This window comes from Poromitra crassiceps (assembly GCF_964638095.1).
Source record: "Poromitra crassiceps genome assembly, chromosome: 16".
Classification (NCBI taxonomy): domain Eukaryota; kingdom Metazoa; phylum Chordata; class Actinopteri; order Beryciformes; family Melamphaidae; genus Poromitra; species Poromitra crassiceps.
This window is the reverse complement of record NC_139645.1, coordinates 4,713,214-4,725,713: the sequence shown is the minus strand read 5'-3', so window position 1 is coordinate 4,725,713 and position 12,500 is coordinate 4,713,214. Positions and strand designations below refer to the sequence as shown.

At 45.7% G+C, this 12,500-nt stretch overlaps 2 protein-coding genes across 2 annotated transcripts in view; both read left to right on the top strand.

Moving 5' to 3' along the window:
• The window catches only part of coro2ba (coronin, actin binding protein, 2Ba), a 418,611-nt gene that overhangs the window by 241,690 nt on the left and 164,421 nt on the right, over positions 1-12,500 (top strand). The gene's annotated exons all lie outside the window — the stretch shown is intronic.
• The window catches only part of LOC310791071 (A disintegrin and metalloproteinase with thrombospondin motifs 7-like), a gene marked incomplete at both ends in the record, with an annotated part of 110,864 nt that overhangs the window by 78,197 nt on the left and 20,167 nt on the right, over positions 1-12,500 (top strand). The window contains 6 exons of the mRNA XM_083652784.1: positions 993-1,206; positions 2,075-3,958; positions 5,876-6,028; positions 6,619-6,792; positions 8,069-8,215; positions 9,957-10,119. Coding sequence (XP_083508910.1) covers positions 993-1,206; positions 2,075-3,958; positions 5,876-6,028; positions 6,619-6,792; positions 8,069-8,215; positions 9,957-10,119 — 2,735 coding nt within the window. The remainder of the gene's footprint in view (positions 1-992; positions 1,207-2,074; positions 3,959-5,875; positions 6,029-6,618; positions 6,793-8,068; positions 8,216-9,956; positions 10,120-12,500) is intronic.

Here is a 12,500-nt window from a genome sequence, read left to right as displayed (position 1 = left end):
CCTCAGTGGTGGTAATGATGAGGGAGGGGCAAGCGCTGCCTTTTCACTTTCCCCACCCAGATTTATCCTGCCGGTCCCGGGGATTGAACCGACGACCTTCCGGTCACAAGCTCGCTTTTCTAACCGTTGGGCCACCACTGGTAGCCGAACACAATTCTGCTCACTCACTCGCTCACTCACTCACTCACTCACTCACTCAATCACTCACTGACTCACTCACTCACTCACTCACTCACTCACTCACTCAATCGCTCACTCAATCACTCACTGACTCACTCACTCACTCACTCACTGACTCACTCACTCACTCACTCACTCACTCACTCACTCACTCACTCACTGACTCACTCACTGACTCACTCACTCACTCACTGACTCACTGACTCAATCACTCACTCACTCACTCACTCACTCACTCGCTGGCTGACTCACTCACTCAATCACTCACTCACTGACTCACTCACTCACTCACTCACTCACTCACTCAATCACTCACTCACTCACTCAATCACTGACTCACTCACTCACTCACTCGCTGGCTGACTCACTCACTCACTCACTCACTCACTCACTCACAGACACTGTGCATTCTTATTATAGGATTTCACCACCTTGGTTGCTCCTAATGAGAGCGACATAGAACTGTACCTGTACATGCGATGAGGGGTTGATCGTTTCAAATTTGTATGTCCCTCCTCTGGACTCACAAGAAATTGCGTACCCTCCCTCAACCTAAATTCTAAAAACATGACCCTCCCCTATTTTCCTCCAGTGTATCCCTTCCCCAAATAACGAACGGTCCCTAAATAACCATAGTGTACTGTATACACACATATAGCCCACAGCTGGCCAAATTAATTTTTTTTGGAAAAGAAAGGATAACTCACACATTGTGAAGGTGCATATACAGTACATATAGGGATATCCAAGAAGAAAGAAATGTACACACACCGCTCTTGTTCTTACACACGTATGTGTTGCATGTCCTGTAGATGGTGGGCGGGGGAGTGGCACAAATGCTCGTCCAGCTGTGGGAGCTCAGGCCTGGCGAAGAGGACGGTGATCTGCATCCAGGCAGTGAGTGTGGAGGAGCAGAGAGCCATGCAGCCCACCCAATGCAAACACACGCCCAAACCTGAGGCCACGTCCTCCTGCAACACACACATCCCCTGCCCGGCAGACTGGACCACAGGTGGCTGGTCAGAGGTGAGTCTAATGCGTTGGGAGGGGAGGTTTGTTAGCTCCCAGGCCTAAAAAAAAGTCATTTTTAGCATGAAATAATACTGAATCTCTCTCTCTCACTGCATGTCACAAGGGAAAATGGCTATAAGATAATATTATTGTAATATTCGACTGGTTTTTGTAAAGCAGCTGGCGGCACGTGCTCAATAAAAAAATAATCTGGGCGTATAACACTTATGACATCACTCACCCAGTCAGGCCGCTGGCTGAGTGTGAATGGGCCAAAAACAAGAAAGAAAGAAAGCTGCAGCCAGGCTGGGTGAGTGATGTCATAAGTGTTATCTGCCCAGATGGCTTTTTATTGAGCATGTGCATTAGAATTAGAATTAATTTTGTTTTTGTTTGTTTTTTGGGGGGCGGGGGGGTATTTTCATAGGAATCTTGAGCCCAAAATCTAAATTCATAATTTTTTTAAACCTGCTCTTTAATGTCTTGCATGATTTTCTTTTCTTTTTTCTTTTCTCTTTATGTTTCACCATGTTTTGTGTGTGGTTGTTACAATTTCCAACCAGAAATCTGGGAGTAATTTTCATGCTGACTGGATAAATCCAGATATTTTTACCCTGGGCATTACTTTCCTAGTTTTTGCCATCATGACGAATTTAATTGCGTTCAAAATGTCATTACTTCGCTGCAGAGCGGTGACACTCTATCCTTATCTTCTTTATCTTTCACCATTTTCTTGTATTGTTTTGATTTATTTTATGAGGATGGTTCGTTTCCATAGATGGATAAAGCACATTTTAACCTCTGTTCATAAGTTTATCACAGTGCCCATGCAGCCGCTCCTACTGTACATATTAACCAGTGATGTTTTCTCTCGTCTCCCCAGTGTTCACTGACATGTGGAGGTGGCGTGCGTCACCGAGATGTCACCTGCTCCAGACACACAGGTGTCGACTGCGACCCGCAAAAGAAGCCCAACGCCGTCACGTCATGCTCCATTCAGGACTGTCCACAGGTGGTGGATATCTTTGGAGGTGGCAGCAGCAGCGACTGGTCAGGAAGCGGCTGGCCCAGCAAAGACGTGTCCAACGAGATCAACTCCATACCCGAAGCCGACCCCCTCCCCAAATACAGTACCACCAGGGCCCAGCCGAAGAATCACAACGACCTGAATAACATTATCGAGGCGGATTTCTCCCACCACGGTCACAATGAAAACACGCGTCAGAAGAACGTTCAGGTGGACGATTTTTACTACGACTATAACTTCATCAACTTCCACGAAGACTTGTCGTATGACTTTGACTCTGGGACCAATGGAAAAGATACAGGGGAGGAAAGTGGAGTTGATCCTTCACAGGACTCCAAGCCAAACCACAGTGTGATAGAAAAGATCAATGGGGAAACTACAGGAGCTCCCACAACTACCTCGTCCATTTCTACAGTTCCTATTAAGACTACTGCCTACGCTTTGAACGTTGAGGAACAGCAGGACAAGAATCTAGACAATGACGAGGAGGAGGAGAGTGGAAAACCACCAAAAGAGAAATCTGATTCTGAAAATCCCGATGTTTTCCTTTCCGAGGACTATTTTCTGCCTGTCTCCACCACTTCCTCACCACCATCTTCTGCAACTAGGTCTTCACTGAAAGAGAGACACGACAATCTCGGTTGGCCTGAAAACAATAGCACATTCCCTAGTCTGGAATTCACTACAAAAGAGCCAACTCAGGATGCAGAATCGGCGCAACACGGAGAGGAAGCTGAAAATAGGTATACAGATTTTATCGAGGGGGGCAATCATACCGAGGATGTCGTCGTCACACTAAAATATACTATCGCTCCAGTCAGTCAAACCAATAAAGACGGCCCCGCTGCTAAACCAGTGGGTTCTGAGGAGATTGAGGATCTCGATAATTTGTACAATCACCGTGGGAAAAGTACAATTAGACCCGACGTCTCTGGCTCCCAAGGATATGTGGAGAGTCCAGAACCACCGTTGGGCTCTCCCTCTCATGAAACTGTATTCCAGTCTGAGACCCGCGAGCCGATCACTCAAGTCCAACTGGACGAACGGACCTCAGAAATACCTCAGACAACCAATCTGCCATCAGACTTATCAGAGATATCTCCAACTGCCCCGATACTGGACGATTTGGACTCTGATCAAATTAATTTTGGTGTGGACACAAATGATAACGTTCAGGGCGCTTCAAGGGTCACTGACCCAGACCTCAGTGTGACCTCGCTTCTCGCCTCTCAGGAGTCCACGACTCCCCCCGTTTTATCTCAGCCAACCTCAGGAAGCCAAGAGGCCTCTGATGATGACGCCTCGTCGATAACTGGAACAGACTTCTTACCTCCTACGCAACTGGAGGGAGGCACTCGGCCTTCCCCATCGTTCACCATCACAACCCAGGCAGCTACAACTGGACAGGTACCCACGAAATCCACCTCGGTCGAGACGTCTACGCGATACGATTGGATCGATTTGGACTACAATGAAATCGTCGTCCCCTCCCCTACGCTGAGAGATAAGGGTCGTCTTTCACACCGACTCACGACCACTTCCACAGCTGCCACTGCCCGGCGGCGCGGCACGACGCCGGCATCGAACACGCGCACACCAGAACCCGCCGCCGTGCCCACTTTGCCCAGTCGTCCTCCTAATCTGTGGCCCGTGCCAGTGCCAACATCAGTCCAAACCCCGACCTCCTCCTCCACACGCGTCACCACAGCTGCCTACTGGGTCAGCAGCAACTGGAGCGCAGTGAGTTCTAACCCCTAGTTTGCATGCATTCCACACATTCTCCTGGTTGAACTTATACTGCGGGGGAGGAACAGAGCTCGCTTGTGTCTCACTATTATTAATGGCTCTGTCTGCTTTTATTACGCTGACATGACATTAGTCTCAAGGGCAGGTCCTCCTCGCACCGCTTCAACTCAATTCTCCCGGTGTTTTGAGAGGAGCTTTTTCGAGCCGAAGCTTGAATGTTAATAAACTCAAGTGTCCAGAATTCAAATGTATATTTGACATACATGTTGCTTCTGCGTGGGCTTCTGTCGTGCTCCACATACAATCCAGAATTACAGTTTATTTGCATGTAAAATAAAATCTAAGGGATGTTCAACTTTTGGTGGGCCCTTGGGATCAGTGTTGGGGGTAACTCATTACAAAAGTAACATATTACATGTAATATATTACTTTTAGCAGTAACTCAGTAATATAACTTATTACTTATAGGATTTCAGTAATGTTATACCAGTTTCTTTGTCAAGTAACTCAAGTTACAAATTGAGTTACATTTTATTAAATCAAAGCACATATTTAAAAAAGATGCAATCATTTCCTATTCAAACTGTGTGTTTTTATGCAAATAACCACTATAGATGACAATAACAAAGGAAAACAATAACATTTAGAATTCTGGATTGTTTACACTGACTTCAAGGCGGTTGAAATTATTTTTCGGGATGGTGCCAGGGCGGCGATGTCATTCTGCTGCTGCTGTTGTTTTGGTGAAAGTAATGCAAAAGTAGTGTAATAAGTAACAAGTTACTCTACACAGACAGTAATATTGTAATGTAACTTATTACTTTCAAATGAAAGTAACTAGTAATATGTAGTATATTACATTTTGAAAGTAACTTGCCCAACACTGCTTGGGATGTGTCCTGGCCCCAAAATTGGTGAAATTTTCTGTTATCTGTGCTCGGGTAGAGATGATTGGAGAACAGTTTTTGCCCCTCTCTCCATTCACTGCCTTTGTGTGGCGCGAAACAGGTCTGAAAATTACACTTTTAGCAAATAACTGAATGCGAACAAAGCAGACTCTGGCAGTACATAATGCCTCTCATTTTCAGACTTGTTTTGCCAAACAACAGTAGTGAATGGACAGAAAAAAATGGTCTCTATCAGACGACCAGATAACAGAGAATTGTCAATTTTGGGGTTACATCATGTCCAGGAAACTACACAACTCAAAGTAATACCAAAGTTTGACATCCCTTAAAGGCTGGTTCTGACACACATGAATCTTTGAATCTTATAATTTCATATAATTTCATAATGCATTCACTGCATTGTTATTGCTGAGCTCTGTTTTGCATGCTACTTATTAGGCCGTGTTCACATTACAGGCAAATCCGATTTGCTGATAAAGTCATTAATCATCATTATCTTGATTGGTTTCCCAAATCTGATTTGGGAGTGTGTCCGCGCACTGCCACAAATCTGATTCTCAAGTCGGATCTGTGTGTCCAGACCTAAACAGCCTATCTGCATGGGTTGCTAGGGTAACGACGTGGAGCGTCAGTAAATACGTACGTTGGTGACGTGGTTTTCCTGCGCAGAAGCATTTGATGACGAGTTGCGAGTGACGTTCAAATCAGATTTGGTGGATCTGCGCGTCCGCACTGAAGTCACATCAGTCAAAAGCAGATTGGAAACTACCTCCATGTGTGGTTTGGGACAAGTGACACAAATCAGACTTGGAGCGTCCAGACTCATAAAACCAATCTAGATAAAGTCGTTAATAGGTCACTAAAGTTCACAAATCAGATTTGGCCTCCTAGTCTGAACATGGCCTAGAGTTCACAAATCAGATTTGGCCTCCTAGTCTGAACATGACCTTAGAGCCGTTGAAAGTCTACAGTGTGTGACTGACTGTGTTGTCCTTGTTGGCAGTGCTCCACCAGCTGTGGTCTGGGTGCCATCTGGAGGACGTTGGCATGCAGCACCGGCCGCGACTCGGACTGCGACCCGGCCAAGAGACCGGCGCCGGCCCGACGCTGCTACCTGCGCCCCTGTTCCACCTGGAAAACGGGGGCGTGGTCTAAGGTCAGACCGCTTAGTCTGAGATGACGACGCTTATTATTATGTTGCTCAAAATTAGCTTTACTACGATAAGAACAATGTTCTTGAAAAGGGAGGTGTCATACAATACTCGATAGAAAGACAGGCAGACCGACGCTGAATTTGTCAGAGAACAAAGGCTTTATATCAATTAAATTGAAATAAACTAAATAACGATGAAAAATGAATTGAAATAACATTTTGATTTGAATTCATTTGTAATAGTGTCGGACTCAACAAAGTTATCGCACAAAAGTTGCAACGCTAAATGCACAGAATGCATCGACAATTCACTTTCAAATTTCATTACAAACAATGAAGTTCAGTAGCCTATCGTAGTATCCAATATATCTCATTCAGAATTCAAAATAAATAACCATTCCTCCCTTCTTCCTCTCCCTCCCGATATATTGGGCAGTGACAAATTCATCGTTTCTAAACGGATCAAAAGTCTTTGACCGTCCTCCGTCAGGAATAGATCACGATGAATCTCAAATCATGACATCAGTGATGTAAAGCCAAGCTTCCAGAACCTCGTACTGTCTGAATGATGATCATGCTTTGTGTTATACCAGTGCTCCAACAACTGTGGAAGTGGTGTGACCCTACGAGAGGTCCAGTGTTCTGACCTGCGGGACCAGAGGCTGCTCCGCCCGTTCCACTGCCAGGCCATCTCCCCCAGGCCCCGGACCCGGATGACCTGTAACCTTCAGCCATGTCTGGACTGGTACACCTCCTCCTGGGGACAAGTGAGTACAGGCTCTTTCACACACAGATCGCGGGAAAAAAGCAGTTTAGGAGTCCTGCAAAGCCTGCAGCCTCGCCACAGAAATTGCTTTCACGCAGAGCCAAGCAGCATGGCCACATTCCCGTGCTGCAGTGTACTTTCAGGTGAAATCCCCTGCTCCCGGATTGAAAGGCGAGCACCACTCGCATGGTGGGCGGACTCGCCTTAATATCAAAACGCATGCATCTGCTCCTCAGACCAACTCGCCACAGACAGCTATAGCCCTCTGAAGCTTATTATTATATCCGTTAATTTTACCTACTAATGTCAACATCGTTTAAGCATAAAGCCTAACCGCACGGAGCATTCCTCCTGGCGTCCCTGCAGTCATGATTGTATAGGCTACTTTTTTTACTTTCACTCGTGCATTTTTTGCTACATGAGGTGATTTCCCCTGTAATTTTTTTATGAATGAGCTGACCATTCGCTCCTTTTCCGGCTCGCTGCGACAACGCTTTCAAATGGAGGCGGGTTGCCAGGTAACCCGGCGCTGTTACTACCTCCCGTCGCGGGACAAAAGGCGTAAAACAATTATCCACCAACGCGCGTTCACGACTTTCACATCGGAGGCGCAAATCCTATTTTCCGTGCATTTTTCGGCTTTCAAGGCCGGTGTGAAAGAGCCTTACCTGAAACCAAGGAAGGAGGGTAGGGGGGGGGGGGTAACCTTGCGATGCAGCTGATTTCGTGAAAGATCATGAGATCACGATCACACAACAAATCCATATTGCCACACTCCAAATCTATTGGGTCGAATCCGACGGGGAGAAGCAAGTCTGTGAGAGACGTGATAGACAGATGGTTCATCCAATCATCTGCCACTTATTTCTTGCCAGACCCAGGAGGGCCGGCCTAGAAGAGCCCCCTGCTGTCCACAATCCACTGAACAGCACTTTTATTAAGTCTGAATCACACCTATAGAAATCTTTTATGCTTACCAATTTATTTTCCACCCCTACAGTACAACGTCTGAAAGTACACAACAATAACAAGCATGCAATTGAAGGCTGTGTGTGTGTGCGTGCATGTGTGTGTGTGTGTGTGTGTGTGTGTGTGCGTGTGTGTGTGTGCGTGTGCGTGCGTGCGTGCATGTGCGCGTGCGTGCGTGCGTGCGTGTGTGTTTGTGTGCGTGCGTGCGTGCGTGCGTGCGTGCGTGCATGCATGTGTGTGTGTGTGTGTGTGTGCGCGTGTGTGTGTCTGCGTGTGTGTGTGTGTGTGTGTGTGCGCGCGCCCCTCAGTGCTCTGAGGTGTGTGGAGGAGGGGAGCAGCAGCGGATGGTCACCTGTCCAGAGGAGGATCGATGTGACCAGGACCTTCTGCCCGGCAACATACAGTCCTGCAACAGTCAACCTTGTGTACAATGGCTAACTGGGTCTTGGGAACAGGTACAATACATTGCAAACACACACGCACGCACACACATGCACAACACACACACGCATACAAAACATAAAAAAATATAAAAAATACAATATATACACAAGTGTTCCCACTGCACATTACAAACAACTCAAACAATTCACAAAGTGAGTAAAGGCACCCGTTGAATTTCACCCCCATATGTTACAATCATGACCTCAATCCTGCACGGGCCAACGTAATGTTACAGGTCGGCATCAGTGCATCTGATTTCTTTCATTTCAAAATAGGTAAGCAGTTCTAAACCCTGACCTCAATATTTGTAATGAAAAAAAAAAAAATATATATTTTTTTAATTATCCATTTTCTAAAATATCCGTGGCCTATTCCTCCCTTTGGATGCTGTGTGGCAGCTGGTGACATTTACTCCATTGTGCCTCGTCCCTCGTATTTCAATATCTCATATGGAACTTTTCAAAAGCAAGATAATTATCTGTCCTTTCAGCGTTTCATTTTCCATGTGCTCCAAAGATGGTGAACTTTTACAGGCAATCACATTTTATCATCATTTGGCTTATTCTTCTTTACATTCTTTTGTGATTGATTTATTCATTGGTCTACTTTTTTTTTTTTTTTTTTTTTTTTTACTATTTCTTTTACTAGTCTATTCTCCCTGCAGTGTTCAGTCCTTACCCAGTCTATTCTCCCTGCAGTGTTCAGTCCTCACACAGTCTATTCTCCCTGCAGTGTTCAGTCCTCACCCAGTCTATTCTCCCTGCAGTGTTCAGTCCTTACCCAGTCTGTTCTCCCTGCAGTGTTCAGTCCTCACCCAGTCTATTCTCCCTGCAGTGTTCAGTCCTCACCCAGTCTATTCTCCCTGCAGTGTTCAGTCCTCACACAGTCTGTTCTCCCTGCAGTGTTCAGTCCTCACACAGTCTATTCTCCCTGCAGTGTTCAGTCCTCACACAGTCTGTTCTCCCTGCAGTGTTCAGTCCTCACACAGTCTATTCTCCCTGCAGTGTTCAGTCCTCACCCAGTCTATTCTCCCTGCAGTGTTCAGTCCTCACCCAGTCTATTCTCCCTGCAGTGTTCAGTCCTCACACAGTCTATTCTCCCTGCAGTGTTCAGACCTCACACAGTCTATTCTCCCTGCAGTGTTCAGTCCTCACACAGTCTGTTCTCCCTGCAGTGTTCAGTCCTCACACAGTCTATTCTCCCTGCAGTGTTCAGTCCTCACCCAGTCTGTTCTCCCTGCAGTGTTCAGTCCTCACACAGTCTATTCTCCCTGCAGTGTTCAGTCCTCACCCAGTCTGTTCTCCCTGCAGTGTTCAGTCCTCACCCAGTCTATTCTCCCTGCAGTGTTCAGTCCTCACACAGTCTATTCTCCCTGCAGTGTTCAGTCCTCACACAGTCTGTTCTCCCTGCAGTGTTCAGTCCTCACACAGTCTATTCTCCCTGCAGTGTTCAGTCCTCACACAGTCTGTTCTCCCTGCAGTGTTCAGTCCTCACACAGTCTATTCTCCCTGCAGTGTTCAGTCCTCACACAGTCTGTTCTCCCTGCAGTGTTCAGTCCTCACACAGTCTATTCTCCCTGCAGTGTTCAGTCCTCACACAGTCTGTTCTCCCTGCAGTGTTCAGTCCTCACACAGTCTATTCTCCCTGCAGTGTTCAGTCCTCACACAGTCTGTTCTCCCTGCAGTGTTCAGTCCTCACACAGTCTATTCTCCCTGCAGTGTTCAGTCCTCACACAGTCTGTTCTCCCTGCAGTGTTCGGCTTCCTGCGGTGGAGGAGTGCAGCGCCGGCTCATCAAGTGTGTCAACACAAAGGCCGAGACAGAGGAAGAACTGGATCGAGCTCAGTGTGACCACGAGCCGCAGCCCGAGAACACCCAGAAGTGCAACTCACACGAGTGCAAGAGCGCCCCCTCTGGTGAGTAAAAAGCCAGTTAAAGTGAGGTTGAACTTTGGTAGTACTGTTAGTACCTTGGGCTCTGTAGCTTTCTGGACATGATGTCTGTTGGTCTGATAGAGACGATTGGAGAATTGTTGTTTTCTTTCTCTCTCCATTCACTGCCATTGTGTGGTGGAACCACTGAACACATCTGAAAATCACACGTGTAGCATATCAACGAACGCGACCAAGGCAGTACTGTATAATGTATAGAAATATGAGACTCAAACAATACACAGAGGGCAATCCAGATATACACCTCAGGCTAATTGTTCAGTTCAAATTAATATTTGCCCTTTCAACTGTTTCCCATACCTGCCAACCACGCCATTGATCTATTGACATTGTGAAGAGAGATTTTTCTGAAACGTGTGTTAAAATGAGCCAATGACACGTCCTTCGCATAGGGCAGGCTTCATTCAACTGAGACCACTCATGCTTTCAAAGCAACTGACAGTAGCAGGCTGGTCGCAGGGCATCACGGCCAGAGGGAGGGGCAACGGCCAGAGGGAGGGGCAACGGCCAGAGGGAGGGGCAACAACGAGAGGGAGGGGCAATGGCGAGAGGGAGGGGCAATGGCGAGAGGGAGGGGCAACGGCGAGAGGGAGGGGCAACGGCCTCCGTGTAATTCCCACCCTGCTGCCAACATTAGGCTGTGAAAAAGAGATTTTCTGGGGTATCTGTCGATTTGTGCTCTCTTGTTAAAAAAAATTCATGCTACTCTATCTGTAAAGGGGAAGAACCCATTTTCATTCAGATATCTTGAATTGAGAGGTCAAGGGACCCCTTTGAAAATGGTTTTTCCCTTGTTTAGCCCCCTTCCTGACAAGCATAACATAACATTTGTAGGTTGGTACCACAATGGACGCCTTAGGTCTTCTAGTTTCATGTGATACCAGGTACTTCTTTCTGGCTTTAAAACTAAGCCCGCTATTTGAGTGAAATTAACGGGAGATTAACGGGGAGGAGAAGTTACCAACCGGGAGCGCAGCAGGAGAAAGGGTTAAAAATAGGGAGACTCCCGGGAAAATCGGGACCGTTGGCAGGCATGCTGCTGTTTCCCAGATTTTATCATGTTAAAAAGGGAGGCATTCGTATCGTGCTGCTACTGGCAGCAGCAGCAGAGCTGTTCTCACTGAAGTTTGAAATTGCAAATAATTGCTTACCAACTGAAATGGCAACTAATTGCTTGCCAGCACAATCACATAGACACCGCTCTTGACAATCCAGACTGCACGAAAGCTAATACATTAGTTGTCCTCTAGGCAATTAGCTGTCCTCTAGGCACATGCTAATCTCCGTCAACATTATCTTGCAGGCACACAGCTTCTAAATTGTGTGTGTGTGTGTGTGCGTGTGTGTGTGTGTGTGTGTGTGTGTGTGTGTGTGTGTGTGTGTGTGTGTGTGTGTGTGTGTGTGTGTGTGTGTGTGTGTGTGTGTGTGTGTGTGTGTGTGTGTGCGCGTGTGTGAGAGAGACCCTTCTCAGTATTGCAATTATTCACTGTTATCCTCCTACACACTTGCAGCCAATGGGTAGACACTATGCTACATGTTCTTATTGAATACATACATACATTGAGTTTTGAGATGATTAGTGTTGACAGGGTTTAACGTAGGTCTGTGCAATTAATCTGATTTTTATTTAAATTTTGGCTTCCCACAATTATGAAAACAAGATAATCGAAATAAAACAATTACCGTAAATTCCGGACTATAAGCCGCACCGGTGTATAAGCCGCACCTGCAAAGTTGACTATTTTTTTCTTATATAAGCCGCACCGGACTATAAGCCGCGGGTGTTTTAATGGTATTTTTTTTTTTTTTTTTTTTTTTTTTTTTTTTTGTGTTTTAATGTTTAATTACCATTATGTAAGAGATGGCTGTTTGAGGAAGCTCCCATTTATTAACATTTCAACAAAACAACATAACACAACACCACCTGTGTTGTTTTTTACAGTGCACACAGTGTCATACAGTGTGGTGAAAAGAGGGCAAGAGAGGAAATTAAAACTTATTATAGTTATATAGGATTTATAGTTAGAAAGAGTGCTAAAAAAGAGAGATTTTTTTTTTTTTTTTTTTTGAAAAAATCCATAGATAAGCCGCACCGTTATATAAGCCGCAGGGGCCAAAAAACGGGAAAAAAGGTGCGGCTTATAGTCCGGAATTTACGGTATGTTTTATATATTATAGTTAGGCTATTTATTTATATATCTTTCTTTGTTTTTCAGTTAAATTGTATTTCAATTTAAAAGTAATTGAGTATTGAAACGTTTTTTTTCCCCCCAGTTCAAATAAATGCAGGATTCTGCCAAAGTCAATGAGTTAATCGCTTTAAATAATCGTGATCTCAATATCAG